Genomic DNA, 23,938 nt, shown 5'->3' with positions numbered 1-23,938 from the left:
TAGATCTAGGTGCTATTTTTGAGTAAACTTAAAGCCACTCTGCAGGGAGAAGAATACAAAGATTCAGACAGCTTGTATAATTGAATTTTCATGCAGTAAGGAGCAAAAAGTAAGTACTGAAAAAGATGACGTCATTTGAGAATGGAAGTGTGCTCACAGCTGTTCAAGACAACATAATTTGTATGTGTAATACCAGTGTAACTCTACAAGGAGAGTGTTTGAAGTACATACAGTACTTCAAAGGTTATTGTAATCTTGTTCTTGAACGCGACTGATCTGTTTTGGGGCTGATCTCCAAACTCTTGTTATTCCTTCAAAACAGGTGAAGAACAAAACAAGAAGTGGTCAGATGGTGGCTTAAGCGCTGGATACAGCTCTTGAGTAGCCAGCTGTGGCTTCCGTGTTGGGATTACCTTGAGGGACTGGCTGTGCTGATGGGAAGGCATATGTGGGAGGGAGAACTCAAGCTCAAGTGGAAACAGGTCACCATGGTACACAGCAACATACACACACCAAATTAAGTAGTAGGAGTTCCCCGTCTATGATCTAGTCTCCAAAGTATGTCATACACATCTTCTGGCTCTTGGCTGCAAGCTATTGCCACGGCCTGTGAAAGGTTGCTAGTTTTCAGGCTGCTTACACGCTCATCCTAGACTGCAATTCCTATTTTCAAGGGTTTCTTTGTGTCTGGATGAAAATAGTGTTTGTTCCTCAGCAAGGATTATTTGTGTGTCAGGTAAGTGAATTCAGTGAAGCTTGCCACATCAGCTGAAATGATGATTCTTCTTCAAAAGAGGAACAAGAAATGTACAGTTGAAAAATTGGTAAATACATGAAACCAAGAAGATGAAGAAGCAGCAGCAGTTTGTTGGATTGATACAGTGATACAGCAACATACTCGTGCAAGGAAAGAAGATAACAGAGCGGATACTCTGTACGCTATTACACACTTGAACATTATGTCTACTTCTTCATTAGATGTGGCTGATGATAGACCTCTTTCTGTCTTTTGTGCATGGTGGGACTGTCAGGTGAGGAAGCGGGGTAGTTTCTGGATTTTTTTTTTCTTTCTGCTGCCACTTTACCTAGACCTTAAAGATAATTTGTTGATCTAAAGATAACTTCTGGATATTTTTTTTAATCCAATTTCAGTGTAAGAAAATATATTTGTATACTTAATAATCATCTCTGTACATTTCATCCTCTGTTCCCCCTTCTGTTATATGGGTCACAGCTTGAGGGATAGCATCCCTCAGTTTGTGTTTGCTTTCTTTTTTAAACAAAGCCATTCAATTATTATACAATTAAATGGTTCTATTTCTGAATTCCTTAAAAATCTAGTGAGAAGACTTTTCTGCAAGGCTTCCATTTTTTTAATGCTGTACATTAAGTTCCAGTCAGTTTTGGAGCTAGAAATGTATTGCTTAAGAGCACATCGAGAAGAAACTGTTCTTCTTTTACCTTTCCCATGGTTGCTTTGCAAACAAACAAGTGCATTCTCTCACCTTTTACACAACAGCAACTGGATTTTTATTGTTCCTGAATTCAAGATCAATATTTTATTAATTTATATTCTGAAGACAGCAAATTATGAGTAACTTACAATACGTAAGTGATGCTGTGATCTTAAAAGACTGTGCCAAATGTTTTGCCCTCTAACACTGTGTGTGACTTTCTGAAATACTGTTGGTCATACGTGAAGCACCTGCAAGAAGAAAGTCTGCATAATGAACACGAAACAGTAACTTTTTCTTAAAAAGGTCACAGGAGTATAACATACAGGAACTTTCTATCAACCAGTAATTTGCTGGGCATCCTAAGAACACTGGAACCATGCTGCTACAGATAGTGCGTTAGACTGGAGCACAGTTACTAGGTTCTGTGTGCATCTGCTTTTGAAAGTGGAAGGATTATGTAAGTCTGCACAAAAAAAGGCACCTTCTTCTACTTAAAAAATTAATCTGTCATACTGCAATACTGCACATCAATTTTGGGTCAGATTGCACTTTCCTAAATAATGGAATAGAAGTTTTGGTATTCCATAAAATCAAGTGTTTGGTTTTACACTGTGCCTTGTTTCAAAAGGGCTGAAACACTTTTTCTTTGTTGTTTTTCTTTTTTCCCCCTCCAAGGTAGGTATTTTAATGAGAAACTTGATGTACCATGGTGGTAAAAGGCTGGTTTCAAACAATGTACCTTATAATGAGTTGACATTTTAACAATTTACTGTTACATACTGTTTTTCACTCAAGAAGCTCAAGGTACTTTGCAATCATCATATCTTTACTCTCCTACAGGAGTTTACACAAGCCCTCCCAGTAAATCCTTGGCCTCTCTTCTGTCCCTTTGTGCCAGGCTGAACAGCCATTACTGTTAGGGCTCCCAGAACGCTGGGTTTGTTTAGGGACACATTACCCTGCTGCAGATGCTTCACAGATCTGTGAGGCTGGCCTGGAGCGTCCCTTCAACAGCTGTGTCGGTCACTTTAAAACAGGACAGGAGCCACGTGCTGGGCTTGTCTGTGATCTTTGTTGATCTCTGGGCAGTGATGAGGCTGATACAACATAGTGAAAGGGCCCTCTGCTGAAATATGCTGGGACTTTCTCCAGCTCCCACAACATTTGAGGCTGGGAAGGATGGGAGATGGCTTTATTGGATTTTGAAAAAAACAAACCTACCAGAACAGTTATTCCTGTGTGTGTTCACGTAATGTTTACTGCAAAGTTACTGCGTATTTATGCTGCCTAGTTACTTCTGAAAACAATTTTTATATATATATATATATATATTTAAGGAAATATGCTCCACAAAACCCCATGCAAAAGTGAAAATAATCTCCTGTAGTTTCCTCCCTATTACTACAATAAAAATTTCCAACACAATTCCTAAAATGGTCAGGCATGCCAGAACTTCTGTAGCTTAGTCTGCATAAAAGGCTGTTACTAGCACTAAGCAGTTAAAACAGTTCATGCAGTTATCACTGCTTTGACACAGCACCTAAACCTAAAAAATAGGAATAACAGTGCTGATCTGGTTACAGGTTCTTGAATTGCTTAGTCTTCTTTCAGTCTTCAGACTATAAAGGTAAAAATCTCAGCTTTTCTTTTCTTAGCTGATGTACTGTCAAATTAGAACAAACAGTGAAAGCGTTAGTTCATACTTCTGTTGGAATTATCACAAGAAGGACAATGATACTTCAGTATAAAGCACTGATTAGATTATTAATCAACACTCACTTAGAAGAGTGGTCTTAAATTATTTGTATTAACTAGTTATTTCTATATTTAGTTCAATCTCTTTGACGAAACATAGACTTAAGTTTTTCAGCAATGAGCTTTTTACCTAAATCACTAATGCATGTAAATCAGCTTACCACATAATACATTTTCCCCTTTACATGCAAGACTATACAGTGTGCTGCCTTTCTCTTTTCTGTAATTAGCAAAACATTTGGAAATTGCAGTAACACTTTCTCCATATCTTTAAAAGAGAGAAAATTACCTAAAAAGGGAAGAAAGGCTCGTCTAGGAGGCACACAGCCGATCTAAACATCACCCACAATGTGCAGTCAGGAACACCCCCACTCCCCCTCCCTTCTCCAAGCAGATCCTCTCAGTATTTGTGTTTTGTTTTTGTTTTTCAAACTCTTGTCTTCACTACAGATTTCCCTACTTGGAAATATTACTGAGATTGCTGTACAGCAACAACAGATAAAGCTGTGCCAAGCAGCAAAGCGGCCCATGCCGTAAAAGTTTGTAATCAGTAAAGAACACGTACACTACACAGTCTACGCCAACATGGAAGTTCATCTGTCATTTTAGTTCAGATAACTCTGTGCTATTTCTATACCTAGTAGACACTTTTCAAATATGAAAATTGTGAAGAAAAATACAACTTTCCTCTTGGAAAGCTGAATTTTGGACTGCTGCATACTGTCAAACTTCTTAATTAGTGTCTTTATTACAATTTCAGCCAGGAATACTTTGTCCAATTTTCCTGAATGTAACAAATAGTTCAAAATTGAGTTCACAAAAATACCAGAACAATTTTATGCCAGGAAAAGACAGTATAAGAAATTAGAGGGACTTCTGTAGGATAAGAAAACAACAAATGTATCTTTCCTGACTGGGTAATCATCCACAGCAATGGGATTTGTATAAACACTGAATCTCAACATTAGTATTTCAGTAAGGCCCTATGTGGAAAGTTAGATTTACAATTCTGCAAAAGTTAGCACACAGCAACAGAAAATGCCTTTTAATGTTTTACATGTACATAAATATAATCACAGCTCCAGTTTTTGGACATTCAAACTTTTCCTTAGAACCCTTTTAGCTACAACAGTTAGGCAGGAACAGATGACTTAACTATTGATGGTAAGTTGGTACAAAGCCTCAGTGATTTGTCCCATGGAATCATCAACACCTGCACAAATTTTGAATAAACCACACATCAAGGCTAATTAGCTGGAAATTACATAAGGCTAGACCTACCAAGCACAATTTGAAAGAAATCCCACAAAGCAATTGATTCTTACAGAGATCGCAATACTAAAGCTATGGAAAAATAATCTTTATTGTACAGTTCTTTCCATTTAGTCAGTTACAAACACAGTATTGCCAAACACCTGGGATGGTAACAGTGACAATAAATTGAAGGCTTAAAAATAAATTGGGCATTAAGCATCACTATGTTGCTAATTTACTGTTAGATTTTAGGTAAGTCAAGGCTTCCGCTTAGATGCTGTAGGGTAAGTATATATTGCTAGATGCTAAACAGCTGTTAAGAACACAAAAGCACAGCGTTTATTATTACAGATCAGACAGGCCACCAAGACAGTAGTTTGTTCCCACAGGTATGAACAGTTAACAATAGTTTCTGAGACAGGTAAAAGCGATTTGATTATTAGGGTTTTGGCCCCCTTATGTCAAAGCATTTTGATGGGACCTGTAAGGCTTGCCAAGCTGGAATGAGGACTTGATATAGGAAAAAAAAGGAAATGGTCATGTTTAATTTTGTGGCTGTAAAACACGACTGGATTATAGAGAAATTTTTTAGCTTTGAGAATAGCATTGAGGACTGCGGGGGAAGAGCGCTGGCCAGGCAGTACTAGGATAAGAGGTCATTCTGGCAAAGGAAACTAGTTTATTAATAATTCCTTAGGAGGCTTGGGATGACACTTAAAATAAAATTCAGGGTTATGCCAATGGCCCCACAGTGGAAGTTCTTCAACAACTTCTGCAATCCCAAACACTAACAATGAACGTAACATCTCCCCTGCCCCCTCTTCCCCCACCTTTACTCTAGCTGAATTTCCAGTTTAGGAGATGACAAATCCATAGACCGTGCAAATCCAGCAATGGAAAACCCACGCATTTGCCTTTGCTTCTGGGCTTAAACCCAAACCTTACGGTACCTATAGGTCACCTACCTTGGAAAATGCATTTTATCCTGTCTGCAGCCCTACTCAGTCCACAATTTCACCAATAAAAATTGCTCTTCTATTCCCACTTTCCCCAGCCATGAGTCTTCTGAGTCCCAATTCAATCTCCAGTTCTAGTTTTTATCCCAGTCTTGTAGAATCCAACAATAAATCCAGTTTTTCAGCCTTTCTTGTTTGATCTCTCAACTCTAACGCTAATTGGAACTAGGTTTTTTAGGAATCAGCAGGAAGCCAAGCTTGTCACTTTCTGTCATCTTTAAACTTTAATCTAAGTTTAATCTAACACCCGATATTGATGTCTGTCAAAATGGATTAAGGCGGAACCTGGATGGACTGAATTATTTTTAAAGCTAGTATTTGGCACATCAGGGTCGAAAGAACCATTTTTTTATTGTTCCACGTGGCTTACAGGTCTCAGATGAGGACTGAGTACTTATAGGCCCAAAGAAGTTAAGGTTTGTCTAAAGGTACACTGAGCCTTAGACAACAGCCAGGAACTAAACCTTCAATCAGATTTATCGGTGGATCCTGCAGTTTCTTAGCCCAGACTGTGACTGGAATGAACAGAAGCATATGGTTTTATGTAGACATAGTATGCTGGGGTGCTTTTAGGGCTACTGTCAAGCTTAAGCTTGAACTTTGGGATAAACCCCCAATGTTCACTGTTAACACTCTGCCGCCCAGAATACCAAAATCAAGGAGTATGGTAAAGGGGTGGGTATCTGAAAGACAATGATGAGATAGGTTACGGGTAAGTCAACTCTAAGGCTGAGCAAAAGCAAAGATTAAAATGTAGTGCTCTGTTCCACAGTGGCAGCAGCGCTAACAGGGAGGGCTGGTGTGAGCAGAAATGCATGGAGGACAGCCAGAATTTCCTTAGCTTTGGTTATGTCTGGAAAAGTAGGGCCATATCACTTACACAAGTTCCATGAGCATCAATGAAAATGAGTTAAAGAACTGTGGAACACAAATTTGGCAGTACACACACTGCAGTGCGTCATCACCCCTGCACACAGGAAGCGGGCAGCCATCTTCTGAGGCGGAATTTCTTTGGACTCATTGCAAGGTCTTCATCCTGTTCCCAGAACTTGACCTAAACAAAGTTACTGCTCCTCTGCTTCTGTCCGTGAAGGCTTCTGAAATGGGCGGATTCAGACGAGAACCCCCCTATACACGGTGGATCGCATCCTCCCGTGCGTTGTCGGGAGCACCGAGTATCGCTGCGTGGAGCTCCCGATTCCAGCCGGCAGGGCAGGACGCAGTGCCTGCTCTCAGGAGCCGCAGAACGTTTAACAAGGAACGTTTAACAAGCCTTCTGCCCTCCCCAGTATTTCACATTCCTGCTCTCACCACCCTGCCTGCCCGTCTGCAGCAAAGACATAAACGCCACGGACACCGAACTCCCACCGGCGGCTAACCCGGGTGTGCGGTGCTGTGTAACGGTGCGCTCGCTGCGCTAACCGAGCCTGGGCTCGCGGCAGTAACGGCGCGTCACTCAACGGCCGGTACATGTCCACTCGCCCAGGCCTCGGCCGGGATCTACCGGCAGGGCCCGCTCCCCCTCCAGCGGGGCACCGGGGCAGGCGGTGCTCTAGCTCCCGGCCGGCGCTCCGGGCAGTCAGTCCCCCCGCCGCCGCAGGGCCCCGCCGCACCCGGGCCGGTGCAGCCCCGGCAGAGGACGCCGCTCCCCGCCCGCCGCCACGCCCGGCCGCAACCGCCCCGCCCCCCCAACCGGGCCCGGCGGGGGCGGCGTCCCGCGCGCAGCGCCCTGCCCCCGCCCCGGCCCCGCCGGAAGTGCGGCCCCGAGCGGCGGCGCGGCCTGGTGGCGGCGGCTGCCCAGGGACCCGCCATGCTCTTCCGTTTCGGCGTGGTGCTGCCGGCCCGCATGACGGAGGGCGGCGGCGCGCTGCTGGTGGCCGGCTCGCGGCCGGAGCTGGGCCAGTGGGACCCGCAGCGCGCCGTGCCCATGAAGCCGGCGCGGCCCAGCGCCCCGCTGCCGGCCCAGGAGCCCGCGCTGTGGCTGGCGGAGGTGGCGCTGCCGGACGAGGACGCCTCCAGCCCCTTCTGGTACAAGTTCCTCCGGCGGCAGGGCGGCGACCTGCTCTGGGAAGGTAACGGGCGGGCGGGCGCCCTCGGGCCGCGGGACGGGCCGCGCTGGCGGCTGGGCGGAGCCGGCGCCCCGCCCAGGGGAGGTGCTGGCGGCGGGGCCAGGCGGGGGGGAGCGGCCGGGCGGCGGCGCCCTGGGCCCCGGTGAGGCGGGGGGAGCGCGTCGGGCGCGGGCTTCAGCCGGCGGGGTGCCGCCGGGGGCCCGCCTGGAGCGGTGGCTCGGCGTTGGGCGGAGCTCTCCGCCCTGGGGGCATCGCTTGCCCCGCTGGCGGCTCCGAGAGCCCCGCGCCTGGCCCCGAGCATCGCCCGGGCAGGGTCCTGTCAGAGGGGCCGGCCCCCAGCTGGGTGCTGCGGGGGCGGCGGGGACGGCGCTGGCCGCCGCCTGCGCGGGGTGGCCCGAGTCCGGCAGCGGGCAGAACCTGCGTGTCGTGACATGCCGTGAGCACTCGCTAACAAAAACGTTTTGTTACCATGTGGCGGAGGACGGTGAGTGCAGAAGGAACCTGCGCTTCTAGGTTGATAAAAGCCCTCTGAAGCAGTTGCATTGGGTTTTTTCTTACTTTAGCACCCGTTGTCTTTTTTTTTTTTTTTTTTTTTTTTTCTTTCCCCAGAAGTAAAGAGCTCAGAGTTTCGTACTTGCGCTTTAAGGTGCGATCTGTTACTTTTTTTTTTTTTCAGTAAGCTGAAATGTCACGGTGGCATTTTCAGGCTGGTAAAGTTTACTATCGGAATTACTGGGAAAAAAATAGGGAAGGCTTTGTCACAGCTTTTCCAGTCGCCGTGCTGTTGCAGTAGGACTTCCACGTTTTTTCTCTTCTGTGTTGAGAAATGTTGGATAACTAGTCAGTTTGCATGTGCTGTTCTATTATATCTGAGGATCTTAAAATACAACTGTATGCTGGGTCACATAAATCACTAAATACGGACCTGACAGATGCCTAGGTAATTTGTGAGGGTGGTTTTTATTTATAAAATAGTTTTATAATCCACATACCAAAATAACGTGTTGTACAGCAGTTGCTCTTCACCCATTTTAAGAATACATATCACGCTTTTAAACTGCCATTCTGTCACATAGACTAAAACATGTGTGTTGTCATAAGTTGCATTTATTTTTTTCTTTATGCTAATAAAAACTATATGTTAATAGTACCTTCGCAGAAGTTTATATTGTGAAGTACTGTTTACACTGTGTAATAGTAATTGTTTTATTTAGCAGCTAAAATAAATAGTATATTCTGCCTGTTTTAACCATGTTTTTCTTTTGCAGAAATGCAGGAAAAGTGAATTTATGGAATAAAAATCTTTGCATCTGTCCAAGGAAGCAGAATTGGGTCTCTTTTGAAGGTGCCGAGTTGTATATAATATGCCAGTGATACTGGTGTATAAAAAAAGTCCTCACCACACAGAATATAGAAATAGTAATAGAGCATTCCAGTCTGTAGAGAATTTGCGATTGTAAGGTGATGGTTTCTGCCTTGTTGGGAAGTAATGACATCTCAAGGTATTGTCTGTACCTGGGAGCACATTTACTAAATGGAGTCTGAGTAATAAATTATGTTTTGGCAGTAGTGCTACTGATGCACTTCTAGGATTTAACGTGCATGGGATTTTTTTTCTTGTCATTGTGAATGCTCAGCAGTTTGTGCTTAGCTCAAATGATAGAAAACAAACAGGCATATCATCCAAATGCAGAGGGGATTCTTAATTACTTATTCATATCAACCATTTTTTTCTAAGTCGTTACTTACAGGAAAGAACTAAATTAGCTTAAACTTTGAAATTTATTGTTCTTCATGTGTTACATGAAGGGAGCTGAAGGATGTTTTTCTGTCCAGTGATTAAGAAATATCTTGCTGTCCCTTTTTGTGTCATTTGTTTTAATGATCATTTTTTCAACTGTAAAACTTTTGTCTGTCATCTGTTTATTCTTGTAAAAATCACATTTTGAAAAGACAACTGCCTGTTTTTAAAAAAACTTTTTTTGTGATAAGTAAATGCTGTGCTTTAGCTCTTTAGTATCCTATGTGTTTATTAAAATGTACTTTGGGAGATATTTAGCAGTTACAAAACATCTGCAGTTTTGAAGCCATGGTTATGAGGGATAAAGGAAAGTGCAGAATGATCCTAGCTCGAAGTTTATGAGTTGAGGTGTTCATCTGTAACGAGAGAAAAACCTATCCAATTATGGGTGCAGATACTTACATATATAGGATGTGAGTGTGCCATATTTAAGAAAATTGCTCCCAATTTTTTCATTAGTATACTTCAGTGAGAATTCCATTAGTAATGCATATTATTTTATAATACTACAGTACATGTTGAATCGTATGTTTTGAGTGTAAATTTTGTTCATCCTTAAAGCCATTCCACTGCAATGGGGAAACTTAAAGTGAAGTTATTTTTCTTGTGGGCTAGAAGAGTCAAAGTCACGGGCTAGTGTTCTGTGGCTTTTGGGTTCTGCCAGGTGGTCTGGTAGGAAGCCTTCAGGTGAGGCTTGGCCTGCAAGAAATGACAAGATGGCTTGTTGCTTGTGTCTGGAGGGCACTAGTTCCCCTCTCTAGGAGGATGAGGTGGGAGAGGAGACTCTCCTGTGCTCCTGAAGGTTCAGATACTTACCTCTGCTGTCCCAGGGTGATGATGCAGCTCGGTATGCAGGGCCTGTTGCTTAAAACTATTGAGCTCTTATGGCTCAAATCACGATTGCTGTATGCACTTTGGCTCAAGTGAGGTTTCTTCAGAGTTGGTACTTCGTTTACCTGCCGTGAGCTCAGCTGAAAGGCCTGTTACCCAGGAGGGTTTCTGACTGCTACAGCCTACCTGTGAAAAACAGGTTGGTTATGTTGAGCTGTAAAATCTGGGAATAGATTAGAAATAAGATTAAGACTAAATGAATGTATATATCCCCTGCCCCCCACCTGCATCCTATGTGTCTTTCTGTGTACTTTGGTTTTGATGTAGATTCTTCAGAACTGGGTTTATATGTCTCAGCTTGGAAAGTAAAAGTATATTGTGCCTACTGTCAAAACTAAATAAATACAAGATGAAACTTACAGTTGAATTTGTTTTTGTGAGTTTATGCTTGAACACTCATCTATGCCTTTATCCCCTTTACTCTGATCTAAATAAACTGTAGGTACTATACAAGATACATGTTCCATAATAGGACAGAGGAGTTGCTAAGGGTATGCCCCAAACTGTAGTTTGAGATGATGGAATGCAGTCTGTTGACACCTTACATTTTGAAAAGGGGAGAAAACATATATAAAAAATATAAGGTTATATTCTAAAATGTTGATCCGTTGTCACATAACCATTAGTTTGATGTAGTTGGTGTTTGCTTGAAGCTTGCGAGAGACAAAGCTGAAAAGCATAGTCAGCCTGTGTTCTAGTAATTTGTACAGGTGAGCAGAGCCTTATTCCTTCCAAAAAGAAAACTTCTCTAGTTTTGGGGAGGGGGGAGGATAGAAAAGGTGTCTTGTTTGAACTGCTGTTGCTCTCTGTGGTTTCTTGGGCACCCAAAACCAACAATACAACACAGTTCGATTTAGAAACAGTTGGGTATGTTGGCCTTCCAACATTTCCAGTCCATGCTTCTGTGAGCTTGTTAGTTACAGTTGAAGCCATCTGTTGGACAACATACACTTCTGATGAGAGTTCAAAAAGACTGGAACATTTATGGAGTAATAAAGGTTTTCATAATGTTGTAATATAATTAGTGGAAATACTAGAAGTAAAATTTGATCATAGCTTTCAAGGGTTGAGCACTTGATTGGCTGAAAACATCAATGATAGTAAGGTGTATTTCAAAGTGTGTTGAAACCTAAAACAGTCTCTATTGGCCTCAACTCCATGGAACAAAATGGGTATAATTTCTTATTTTAAAGGGAGAGATTCTTTAAAGGCTGTATAGGCAGTTAATAACTAGTTGTCATTTGCATTGGAGAGATTGTAACAGAATAAAACATATTTTGGTCTAAGCCATAGCAGGATAAAGCAAAGTAAAAATTCTTTGAGGCTATTCTGGTGAAGCACAGTTGGACGTGACATTATTTTTCTGTAGCCTAGATGAATGTCGTCGTCTTTCCCAAAGCTAGTCTATAGATCGCTACATTAGGTAGCATTTTTATTATTAAACAAAGAAAAACAGTCTGGAGAGGATACCATTTCTTCGTACTCTTTTAATGCAGAGATTTTATGTAGTATTGTTCCCACTGGGTGTCGCCGTTTTACTTGCGTATAGCCAGTGACTGCCTAGTTTCTAGCAGCTACTTGCACATTTCATCAGTGTTTAATCTGTTCCGCTTTTGAAAATAATCCAGGGTTTTACTTGCTTCCCCCATCCCAGTCTTGTTCTGAAGTAGGTAGTGATGAGGAAGACACATAAAGCACAACTGGATATTGATAGTTGAGTGAGTGTGGGTAATTAACACATTTTGTTTGTGCAAGGCTGTTGCTTTCTGGACAATGCTAGATGCCTTAACACTTTTCAGGTGTGAGAAAACTTTATGAGTAAAAGTGGATAACTTTGAAATCTACTTTCCAATAAGTCTTCAGTGAATGAAGAGAAAATTTTGTTTACAAAGTGCAATAGCTCCTGGTGTTTTGTTCTTCATCCCCCTCAAGACATAGGTTTAGCATGGATTCTGGTATAATTAATTGGTAGGAAGTTTTTCATTACTTCCTATCTGTGTGTCAGCATTAACCAACTTACACTGAGCAGACTACTGGAGATCAATAAATCAACGGAGAGTTGCCCCTGAAACTACACAATTAGAAGAATAAAAATAAGTATGTACGTATGCAGTCCTCTGGATTTGGCAGGTATGTGTCATTTCCTACCCACGGAGACAATCTGGGGCCAGCTCTGACTGCTGTGAGAGCCCAACTAAAGCATTTGTGGTTATAGTGAGTAAAGTTACAATAAATGCATTGGTTTTGCAAATACTTTTATTTATTTACCATTTTTCCCATCCCCACTTAACTCCCTGCCCTCACTTCCAAGTGACAGCAGCCTGCGATATGGGTCAAGAATTTATTTTCAATGGCCAGAAGCCCTGAGAAGTGTAAGTAACGGGGATGATACTGTGGTTAAGATTTTACCATGGTTACTATTTTGATGTAGCTTATTTCCTACCTATCGTTCAGTAGTCTTGGCTGGTATGGTAGAAAGTAACAATCAGTAGCATACATAGAGTTTCAAAGCTGTTCGGAAGGCTGTATTACACTATACATCTTGTTGCTGTCAGCCATTGTTCTATCATCCTTATTTTCTTTAATATTATTTCCACCATCTATGTGAGAAGAACCTCTTTTTTTATGAGCTGAATTCCATTTTAGTTCTTATCTCTGGCCTAATCTACATCATTAGACGGGGCATTTGATTAAAAACTCTTTGTATGGTAGCGGCTCCCATTGAGAAACATCTGTGCCTAATCAGACATAGAGGGAGGAATGAAACACATGTTTTTGTAAGTTGCCTTTGAAATGTCTTATTTTTTCATCTCTGATTTAAGGGGGTAAAAAAAAAAGCCTTGTTGATTAACAACATTAAATGCTGAGGGTGGCTTTCTTGTAAACCACTTAGTTCTAATTCTGGCATAATTAAAAAAAAAATCCATGAAAAGTTCTCTGCAGAGTAGACTAATAGACAAAATCTCAAATTCAGCATGGATTCTAATAGGTTTAAAACTTGTTTCCTTGGTTATATATATCAGCCCTACCAAATCAGAAGTTGAAACAGTCTGATTTAAGTCTGGTAGGAAGTAAACGTGCGGTGTATGATACAAATGGTCATCTGCTTTTTGGTTTGGATATCTCTTTTGGGCTGGAAAATGCAAGGAAGCATTTCTGAAAATCAAACCAGTCATGAAGGAGTTAGTGAACCAGGTGTGGCAAATGAACAATTTTGTCTTATAGCAATATTAGATATTTAAGTAATACTATAAATTCCTCTACTGTTTTCAGAATCTAAAGGGAAGACGGTTTATTGACAGCAGAAAAAGTAGCATTAAAAAGCAGAGTAAGTATACTTTCATTAAGCACACAAGTAAAGGGTTAGTATATGACACAGAATTCAGATGCGTTATTTGGCACTTTGTCAGGGGTGTAAAAACAAAGCGCCTTTGCTGAGACTTCACGAAGGTGGGACTCTGGTCCAAGAGCCTGTGGCAGGTTCAAACTGGTGAAATGCCTGACTTCACTCAGTTCCAGTGAGGGGAATTCAGCCTCCCCTACCTCTGTGCTTTTAACAGTCAGGAGCAATTCAGCTGTGGGGGGGTTGAGACAGATCCTGGTTTAAGACATCAGAGATTGAATTTCATTTAGACAGGCGGCAGGGAGACTTCCATGATGTAATCTGGTGTAAAGGGTAAGTGAATTTGAATATCGTAAGTGTAGTGAAGGAAGTTCAATTAAAATAATATCCGATAATGACACCATGCAGTAGCACATTCGGGTAACTGTGAGAATTGTGTCCAAAATGGGACTTGAGGCTTTTCTTCGTTGGTATGAAAGATAAGGAAGCTAGCAAACACTTAATCTTTTAAATCATTCATTTTGCAGGGTTTTTTTTCCCAATGTTTCTCATAGTTCCTGTTGTTCTATTACTGTTTTTTTTTTTAAATCTTCTATTCCTCAACCCCTCTGTGTTTCTCTGCCCCCAGAGTGTTGATGGTGCTTATGATGTTATTAAACTCTTCCAGGGGAATTTCTAAGCAGCAAACTCAAGATGTTAATTTACCTTGTTAAAGGACCTCATTTAATATTGCAAGTGTAATTAGTTATAATATTTAGGCATACTTAAAATTTTGACTTGATGTGTAAAGCCTGCTGCTTCATGCAAAATTTATGGCAAAGATTACAAGAGTAAGTCTTTGCTCTTACTGATTTGTAAGCAGGTGATCTGAAGATTGCCTGGCTGCTTGCTGTTTGGATTTGTTAGTTGCCATTGAAGCTAATGTGTGCATCTAAGGTTGTCTAAGTAGCCCTGTGGTTTTTCAAAAGTAGCAGTGAACTGAGAAACACACTGACCTTGCTGGGTTTGGAGGTTTGGAAGTTCTGTGTTTGTGGTTTAGGGTCTGCCTAAGGCAGGGACAAGGTACACAGCACCCCTATGGCTGCTGCTGTGCCCTGGAGTTTCTACATACCTTCCCTCAAACAGTAGAAAAGATAAAAAAATGCAAAAAGCTGGTAGCTGGGAGAGCTGTGGCTGAGCAGCACACTAAGTGGCTTTTCTGCAAAGAGCCTTGCAGAGACAGTGGAAGAGGCAATCTTATTTTTTTTTTTTGTTCATTCATGTTTTCTTCTGTTTGCCACACTTAATGGTGCTGAGAAATTTCATTGACCCAGATTTTGCTCATTATCTTTTGAGATCAAGCTGATAATTTCACCACTGTGACTCTTCTTTTAATCTGCATGCAGTTGTCCTCTGTGTCAGCATGAGTCTGTGCTGTTGGCAGACTGCTGGATTATAATTTTTTCATCCCTGCAGTACAGCTGTAATAAAATAGTAACTGATGGGTTTTCATTGCACTCTGTTACTCTATGTGATTAGATCAAATTTCAGAAGATCCTCCTCTGGTCCCTGCTTATCTTCTTCCAGTCCTCAGTCTTTGGACATCTTTTACTTACTGTATCTTCACCTATTTTTCCTTTGGTTTGTTCTGTCTCCATCTTTTGCCAGTGCCATTTATCATTTATGTGGAGATCTGTGGTTTTAATCTTTGGTCGGTTGCACAGCCAGCTTCCCTCTTGACCACTTTGGTCATCCTTCCTATGCATTAAATCAGGAGCCGTAAGTGCAGTCACGCAGATTTTGAAGGAGCTCCCTGTGAGGCTTGAGCTGTAAGCAAGGCTGCTTGGTTGCTTTGCTCTCCAGCAGTCCCCTGCATCAGTGGATTCTCCTGCACAACCATCTGCAGTAGAGACAAACAAGGGGGTTGCAAAAGCAATGAGAAGCTTTGTCATTTAATGCCTAGAAACTCATTTTTATGTTTTTCTTTCAGATAAGCATTTTTGCTGTGAAGAGTCACAAAGATGGAATTGAAATGAAATCATTCTGGATCTTATTGAAGGAAAAAGGGTGCTACCCTATTGGTTAAACAAGGACCCGTGCCTTCTAATAAACTCATGCAAATTCCTTTAGTGCTTTAATTAGGGAAGTCGATGTGATCGCTTGACAAGAGGATCGGTACCGTTCACATATGTAACTTACCCTTTTTTATGGCTGAATTTTACATGTTTTTAAATGATTGTGTGTTTGCCTCCCAAAAATAAATAGTTAAGCCAATGATTTGCTACTTGGAATAGTGTGAATAAAAACAAAATGAAGAAAAATACTAATTTAGAAGTGGTTTGCACTGTAAAAACTTGTCTTTTCTCTTGTGTATTGCCCTTTCTCAAAGAGCATTTGTGCTTATTTTCTCTTCTGCAAAGATGTATAGGTGAGTGGAAAACAGATTTGATTTTCTTTGCTTTACTATGGGCTCTAGGAACAGAAAAGTTGAAATGCTGTTAAAATCACCCAAATCTTTGAGGCTGCACAGTTTTCTTGATTATAAAAAACCCTAAAAATTCACCCAAATAATTGTTTATTTCATATTAAAGGTACCTGGAAGCCTACCCAGTGGTCTGGCGGTGTGTGCTGTGAGCTCTGGGACTGGAGCTCTTGTTGTCTGGCAGACGCTGGTGAGGAGTTACACAGCTGCTGGGCCTGAGCATGGTGTTTAAATGCGAGTTGTGATAAATTCCCACTCTAGAGACTGGGAATTCACGGAGGGTTTACTCAAAGTATCTTGAACTCTTTGCGCAAGGTTTGGGTAAGCATGGGGAGACTGGTTATTGTAAGGGGGCGGATGTATTTATAGTAACAATTTATTTATCAAAGGGTTCCTTTTGGTGAGAATTTGCCTCGCAGCTCCCCTAGGGATTCTGCAGCATGCCTTCAGCTCAGCACCATCTGTTTCAAGCTGTTGCCCTCCTAATGGCGTGAAGTCTAGAGCACCCAGCTTGTAAAAGGGATATGAAGTCCTCCGGCTGTTCAATGTCCATGTGGATGGCGTGTGCCTGGGACCGGCCATGGTGCACACTTTTCCCAGTAAAGATGTGACATGCACTTGTGGTCCTGGAAGCATGCTGGGTTGCAGCAAATTAAGCCCTGGCCCTTCTCTGTGCCATGCCAGACAGCGATGCAGAGGCACCCTGGCAGACGTGGCTGCCCAGCACGGTCAGGATAGCCTTCCCAGCTTGTAGGTGCAGCTTTCCCAGGCTTCAGGTGCAGAAACTAAGCTTCAGCACTCGGCTCTCTGTTTCAGTAACTTTATGAAATACTTTGTGCGTTTGAGAAATAAGCGATGCTGCTGAGCATGGCTTTCATGGGGAAGGGCTTCTTGGCGAAGTCACTTGGAAAATGCAAAGGTGCAGTGTCCTTTCAGATACAGAACTTAATAGGGACAAATATAGGGGTAGGACAAACTTAGAAGTGGAGTAGGAAGTTGGTGTGGTTACGAGCAGCTTCAGACATGAGCAGGCATGTCCTGACTCCACATACAGGCAGTCTCACGGCACTTCTGCCTGCACGGGCCGCTATCCTTTCTCTCTGGTGCCTGAACAGAAGGTAAGGAATTAAAAAGGGCCACAAGACACTTTTGATGCTCTGAGTCAGATGCTGCGGAGCTTGGTCCCACTGCCTTCAACATGTGCTCTGTCTCCTCCCAAACTGACCAACCACACCAACAGCCCTGGACTAGGGAGAGAGTGAGGAGGCAGTGGTCTTTGATCCATGGTGCTGGCAGTCACTGCCTGGAGCTGTCCTGGGTGTGGGGAAGCACCCCATGCTTCAGGCTTCCACATCCAGAAAGGGCTTTGCTTGGTCTGTTGCGGTGAGGGAGGAGAGAGTTGATGTGTCACTCTGTGCCAGATTTTTATCCTGCCTCTGAAAGCTATTTTCTTCTTGGTGTGAACTCTTCCAGGGCTTGTGGGAAGTCTTGGGCCAGCTTGTCGGAGCCTGACGGGCTCATGTAACTCTACCCCAGATGAGATGCAAGGAGCCTGCTCTGTCAGCAGAGCTGAAGGGGCTAAGTGAGGCTGAAGCATGTTTTCCCTGGACATAGCTCATACCATTAGGTTGATGCACCTTGCTTCACACAGAGGAAACTCATGAGGAAAGGCTGAAAAAGATAGGGATGGAAAAGGAAGAACTGAGGGTTATCCAGCTAATTAATAATTTCTGCTTGTCACCCAAGCTGTGCCCATTGTCCTAGCTGTATACATTCTGCAGATATACAACAGAACATGTAAGTGATGCTAATTATTTTCTATTTAAAACATGGTTTATGGTCAGTTACCTTGAACAAAAGCTGGCTTTATTGGTTGACTTTTATTTTCATATTACATGACTCTGGAAGATTAAAGTTGAGAGAATTCAATCTTTAGCCCTTTTATAGCAGCTCTAAATCATTCATGAGTTCTACATACTCCTTCAAAACTGTCACCTGGTTCTACTTCTGAAACTGTTTCCTTGCATTGTTCTTTTATGGCATCCAAAATACTGTGCGTTTGCTGTGACAAACTGCTAGCAGAAGCATGATGTGGACCGTTACAATTTTCTCTGTTTTTGAAACCTGGACCGTTAAAACAATTTTCTCTTTTTTTGAAATGTGTTAAATGTGTCTTGTGAAGCAAACTGTGGCGAGAAGCACTTGTGTATCATTTGGATATTACCTAGGTAGTGAGATCCTGATTATTTGTGGTAGTTGCCTTCTTTTGTAAGTCTTGCAAGGGGAATAGAGAATTCAGCTTCCTGAACACAGCTCAGTGCGATCACACTGTTCTCTAAATCAGTATTTCTTGGCGATTTCAGGCATTCTCCCCTGAAATTATATCACTGTATTTTTTGAATATATGTTCAACAAATACATGAATATATATACACACATGAAAAAATGTGTTGAATGTATATGCACATACATTCTGTTGCACAGCCGTCATAGTTCAGTTAGAAGCTAATGTTAATTCATGGATTGGTATAATAATACTTAAGGAGTAGTAAAGAGCTATGCAATTCTTATGACAAATGTTAAGAATGCAAGCTGTTCTTGTTTACTGGAGTATTACAGCCAAAGTGGTAACATACCTTTCGAGATTCCTGTTTGACTGCAGGCCACAGCGGGAAGGTGAGGTCAAGTGGTGCAGAAAAATCAACAGCAATAAATAACAATTAAAGAAGGAAGCTTTTCAGAATGAGATTTGACAAAACCTATTTGAGGGAACAAATGAAACAAATGTCTCATGACAATTTACTCTTGGGTCCACTTTCATGTAGGCTAGGTTGGGGAATGAAGGATGGTGAACGTGAAAAGGGTACAAGGCCAGGAGGTTACTGCCATTTAAGAAGGCAGATGATAGAGAAGGAAGTTAAAAAACCAGCCAAATTAAAACTAGAGGAGGAGGATGGACAGTAAAACTGGCAAATGACAAAGGTGCATGCACGTCAAGCAGCAGCGGCTAGAAATGGGAAAGTAGGAAGCGTGTCGTGGTGCAATTGGGATCATGGAGGCAGAGGCTTTGTTGTCTTGTAGGACTGACTAGTGATTCGAGGAAAGATGAAATTAAGCAGGAGGGAGAGAACACAGATTGTGATTGCAAAAGTTCACAGAGAAACACTTGTGAGAGAGGAGGAACAGTTGTGAGCAACGGAAGGGGCAGTCCTTGTGGGAGCCAGGGAGGGCACCCAGGCACTTGCACGCCAGGAGAAGTAGGGCTGGGAGTAGCAAAAGAGCCAGAGATCCTGAGAACATGGTTTAAAACTTCCAGGGTGCAATGAGGGCTGGTGGCTCCCTGGGGTCACCCCACGGGGCTGGCAGCCAGAAGCAGGCAGCCGGGGGCAGCAGGGGTAGCCCCAGCCCTGGGCATCAGACACCTCCCTGGGGATGGGGATGGGCCGGGACATCTGCCCGTGGGTGGGTGGTGGTCAGGATCAGACACAGCCTTGTGATGGCAGGACCATGGTGATGTGCATCGCTACAGACAGTTGTCAGAGAATAAAACGGGAAGGCAAGATGTGTTATTTGTGGTTGTAAAGATTTTGCTGAATATATGAAGTTAATTAAGTGCCATAAACATCCCTAGGTTTTGTTATGCTGTTGTATTAGTCGATGTATACTGCTGTCTTCAAATACTGTTTAAAAGTGGTAAGAATGTGTAAACAATTAGAAATGTTAGATAAAAATATAGTGGTAAGATTTGTAACTTCAAGGGCTATATACTGATCTTGCTCACCTTATTTATCAAAAGGTGTGTCCTACCATTGCATATGATGCGTAATGGTTCAGCAATATAGAAAGCGAAAATAGTTTTCTGCGTAGTATTTTCTTTTTGGTAAATGTTAGTATTTCAGAATTATGGTAAGACATGCTGCATGTCAGCTGGAAATAAGGAGATTGTTGGAGCTTTAGTATTAAATGTTAGTCTTATTCTCTAATCATGGCATTAAAACATCTCCAAAAATGCTCTTGCTGTAGCAAATTTCCCTAAATGTGGTGCTTGAAAGCTGGTCATGCATTTATGTGCAGCGTGAAATTGAAGATACTCCTTCGGGCATAACTTTACTCAGAAATGTTCTAACATCATTAATAATTTATAAGTGTAACAGGCTTACGTTAAAAGCAAGCCACAGACTAGGTCACTTCCAATCTGCACAATAATTCCTACATGGCAATTAGTATTACAATAAGTATGAAAAAATGGGGGGAAGGAGAATTTACATGTACTGAAAATTTGGAGGCAAAATAACCTTTTGATTGATGACATGACCCAGTTCAACTCAGGTCACTTACTCTGGCATGGTATTAAAAATTTGTCTTCTGGACTAAAGCTCGCACTATTGCCATAAGAGAAGAAGAAGGGGCGATGGGTATTAGTTAATGGAAAACAGTAAGAGAAAATTTTTTCTTTAGACAAGGCCGTTTTAGGTGATTGGGATCGCTTGCCATTGCAGGTGTGACCGTCTCTCTCTTGGTCACTTTGGGCAGCTTTTACTATGTATAAATAGACCCTGTAAGCAGGATGTGCATCTGAAGAGTACAAAGCGATTGTTTATTGGTTAGCAAACGTAAAAGATGGGTAGGATTTAATGAGCTTCTAGGCTAGACACCAGTGTTGGGTCCTGTCACGCCTGAAGTGTCTTTGCTGGCCAGGCAGGTGTGAAAGAGGAGGGGGAGGACCACCCTTCTCTCCTCCCTGAAACAGGTATTCATTGCTACCAGGCTGCTGTCCGCCACCTGCTACCTTTCTTTCTTTGGGATTTGATGCCTTTCCATGTTTTTCCTCTTGAATCCTTAAGCTGGCAACAAATCCAATGTCAGAGTCCTACCTTTGTTTGCAGTTTTACCCTTCTGATCTTGAATGGCTGTACTTTCTGCTCTCTCTGAGGTCTTTCTCGTAGCTTGGCAATTCCTTTAGAAGTAAGCCTGAGGCAAGGTGATGCTGCTTGCCCTGTCAGAGCTAGACCTGGGGCCACAGAAAGCTGGACCCTCCAGAAGACGACCACCCAGCAGAAACATTAAATGCTGAGGTCACATATTATCAGACATTAAATGAAATTAATAATTCTTGAAATTTTTAAGTACCACAGTTCATGATGTGGGAGTCTTACGCAGTTTTAATGCTTTTCAAAAACAATTAGCAAACAATTATTTTAATGCTGAACATTTCCTTTGCAGCAGCACTTCTGTTACCGCTATTTCAGGTGTTAGTAATGTGCTGTGAGAAATGCAGTTTGAACAGGCAGCAAACACCACTCCTGGCCATAAATGCTCTGTTCACGTCTCCTGCAAATCTTGCAGAAGATTTTCCAGATACACAGCCTGCAATTGTCCTCTCTTCTGTTCTAGGTAATGGGCCCCATCATGATCGGAGTTGTGTTTACAACCAGAGCAACATAGTAGATGGAGTTTACTGCCTCCCAATAGCACACTGGATTGAAGTTTCTGGACATACTGATGAGATGAAACATACAACTGACTTCTATTTTAATATTGCAGGACATCAAGCTATCCATTACTCCAGGTAAAAGAAAAGTGCAGGGCTTGGCTGGTGTCAAGTATTCAAACAGAAAATCTGTACCAACACAATGTCAGCAAGATTTGAATTTGAGGTGGTGAATGGTAGTATGTATGTAACAGTAAAGTTTAACGAAGATTCAATACCTCTTTGCAATTAAATCTTACTTTTGGCAATAAAAAGGAGAGATGCTGAGTTCAATGATACCTGCACCTTGTACAGGTGTATTAAGTTGCATCACATCTTTTCAGATTTTTATGACTAGTGGTAATTTATGGATAAATTTATGAGGAACTGTAATTTTCAAATGCTTGTCCACATACACATGTAAATATGCATGTATGCAATGTGTTTGGTTTGGGATTATTTTGCTGAAGAACATCTCCTGGGAAACAAAAAGAATATATTCCATCACTAGAACTTTAGGTGTCACATTATATTGCTCATGTGTGGCAGCAACTGCAATTAGTGACAACGATTAGATGAATTCTCCTTCTGTGCATGCATTGAAAAAAAATACTAAAATTTAGACAAGTCTTAACAAGTTTGTACTTCTGTAGTGTTGAGTCCACTGCCTCACCAGTGAAGCATCCTGGCCTCAATTAGGAGACAGTAAAGCTTAAAGAGGGCACCCACCCTTTAGGGCTGCAGATAAAGCACAGGCTGTATGTAGAGTGCCAGCCTTAGCACTGGTGGTTAACAAAGTGACACTGAGGAATTTGGGACCATTTGAAACTTTTTTTCCATCTCCAGTCACGGATGTGGCAGCAAGTTTGTTGATTGATAATCGTTGCATGAATGCTGGCAGCCCTGGTGTGCCATGTGCAGCTGGTGTTCGTTACAGAGCAGTTAGTGGTCTCAAAAGGCTATGTATTTTTTTAAGAAATCAAACCACCTGGTATTTTCATTAGGTCTTAGCATTGCTTTGTGCAGACTTCTCCGCATTACTGTTTCAGCTACACCAGCCTCACCATCTTGTCGCTCCTCTTTCTACCCTTTTGTCTCTAGCCTCTCACAGGGTAGGAAGCTGAGTTGTCTCGTTCTCATCGTGTTGCAGTATGAGGGAAAGATTTCCTTCCCTTGCTATCTTTTGGAACAGTACGGATTCATAAACACTGTTAGGCCTATGTAGGCATTCGTGTGGCTTGGTACCTTTTCCCTGAGACCCCCTCAAGCTATATAATACGCCTGACAGACTATACTGTTATCTGTGTCTTAAGCATCCGTTTCCATCAAAGCATCCGTTTCCATCACCCTATCAGAGAAAAGATCTTGTTTATTCCAAAGCACAGATTTGCCAATCCCAAATAATCTTTGCTTGGCAGACTAAGTTTGTGAGAAAGAACAGCTGTCAGAAAGCCAGTATCTGAGTACCAGACGCTAACTTATCTTCCTTTCCAGAGGCAGCAGTGATCCATTTAATGCTGCCTTATCTGCATGACTATATGTTTCCAAGGTTAGGTAAAAAGCTGTAGATTCCACTAAAGAATATTTGAAGGAAATTTTCTGAATTGTGTAGTCTTTCCCAGATGAGGATCTCCTCCTCTGTTCCCCTCTCTGAGACACATGCCTTCATTGTAAGACAGTCTTATGCATGCACACATCTTCAGTGATTCTTATTTTTGAGCTATATTAAGTCAGCATACCCTGTAACAGTCCTGTCTCATAATTATTTGTAATACTTTGAAGATACGCAGCCTTAAATGACTTAACAGTTGGAGGCAGATTCACCATTCTGCTGCTTATAACAAAGCAACACAAAAATACTGGCTAAGATGATTTTTTTTGTTGTGTTTTTTTTTTTGGCAGAGCAATTGAAGTGAGCTGCTGAAAAGGCCTTTATTTTATAATGAATTTCTTGATTCAGAAGAGTACTATGGAGATTAATATTACCAAAAAGGAAAAAAAACCCAAACCGCAAAAACCTCCCCCAAACCAGAAGCAAAGAGCCAGTCCCCCTGCCCGTACGCGAACGGCTTAGTGCGTGATGGGGTCGCAGGTGCCCAGCTAAGGTTACTTTTTTCCACACTGTAGCAGAGACAGCAGTACTGTCAGGAGCTTTATGAGCACAAATTCTGAGTTCTGTTGCCAGCTGTAGGATCTTTACAGGATGGTGGCGGCTGGCAAGAAGTGATTTATCAAAGAAAACTTGTGATATGAGCCCCTTCTCTACATCGCTCCACTTTATAGAATTTTCAGGGCGTGAGTTAGCTGGAGAGGAAAGTTTCTCTCTGTTAAAATGGCCTCACACACAAGCCCTCGGACTGATTTTACTTGTCATCTGTCCAATCACAACAATTAGAAACAGTTGCTCTGAGCCTTGCCTCT

At 42.2% G+C, this 23,938-nt stretch overlaps 1 protein-coding gene across 8 annotated transcripts in view; it reads left to right on the top strand.

The window, feature by feature from the left end:
- Positions 1–6,429: 6,429 nt before the first annotated feature.
- EPM2A (EPM2A glucan phosphatase, laforin) overlaps positions 6,430–23,938 on the top strand; it is a 49,864-nt gene continuing 32,355 nt past the window's right edge. For 4 of the 8 annotated variants that reach the window (XR_008732701.1, XR_008732700.1, XM_055713225.1 and 1 more), the window contains exon 1: positions 6,430–7,554. Coding sequence is in view for 5 of the 8 variants with exons in the window: in XM_055713225.1 (XP_055569200.1) it covers positions 6,953–7,554 (602 nt within the window). In the remaining 3 variants the exon portion in view is untranslated. Of the gene's footprint in view, positions 7,555–16,244; positions 16,369–17,520; positions 21,617–23,938 lie in introns of those variants that run through there. The other 4 variants (XM_055713226.1, XM_027810938.2, XM_055713227.1 and 1 more) reach the window with 4 other exon arrangements.

The sequence above is a fragment of the Falco cherrug genome, chromosome 6 (genome assembly GCF_023634085.1).
Source record: "Falco cherrug isolate bFalChe1 chromosome 6, bFalChe1.pri, whole genome shotgun sequence".
NCBI lineage: Eukaryota > Metazoa > Chordata > Aves > Falconiformes > Falconidae > Falco > Falco cherrug.
This window is presented reverse-complemented; position numbering and strand designations above follow the sequence as displayed.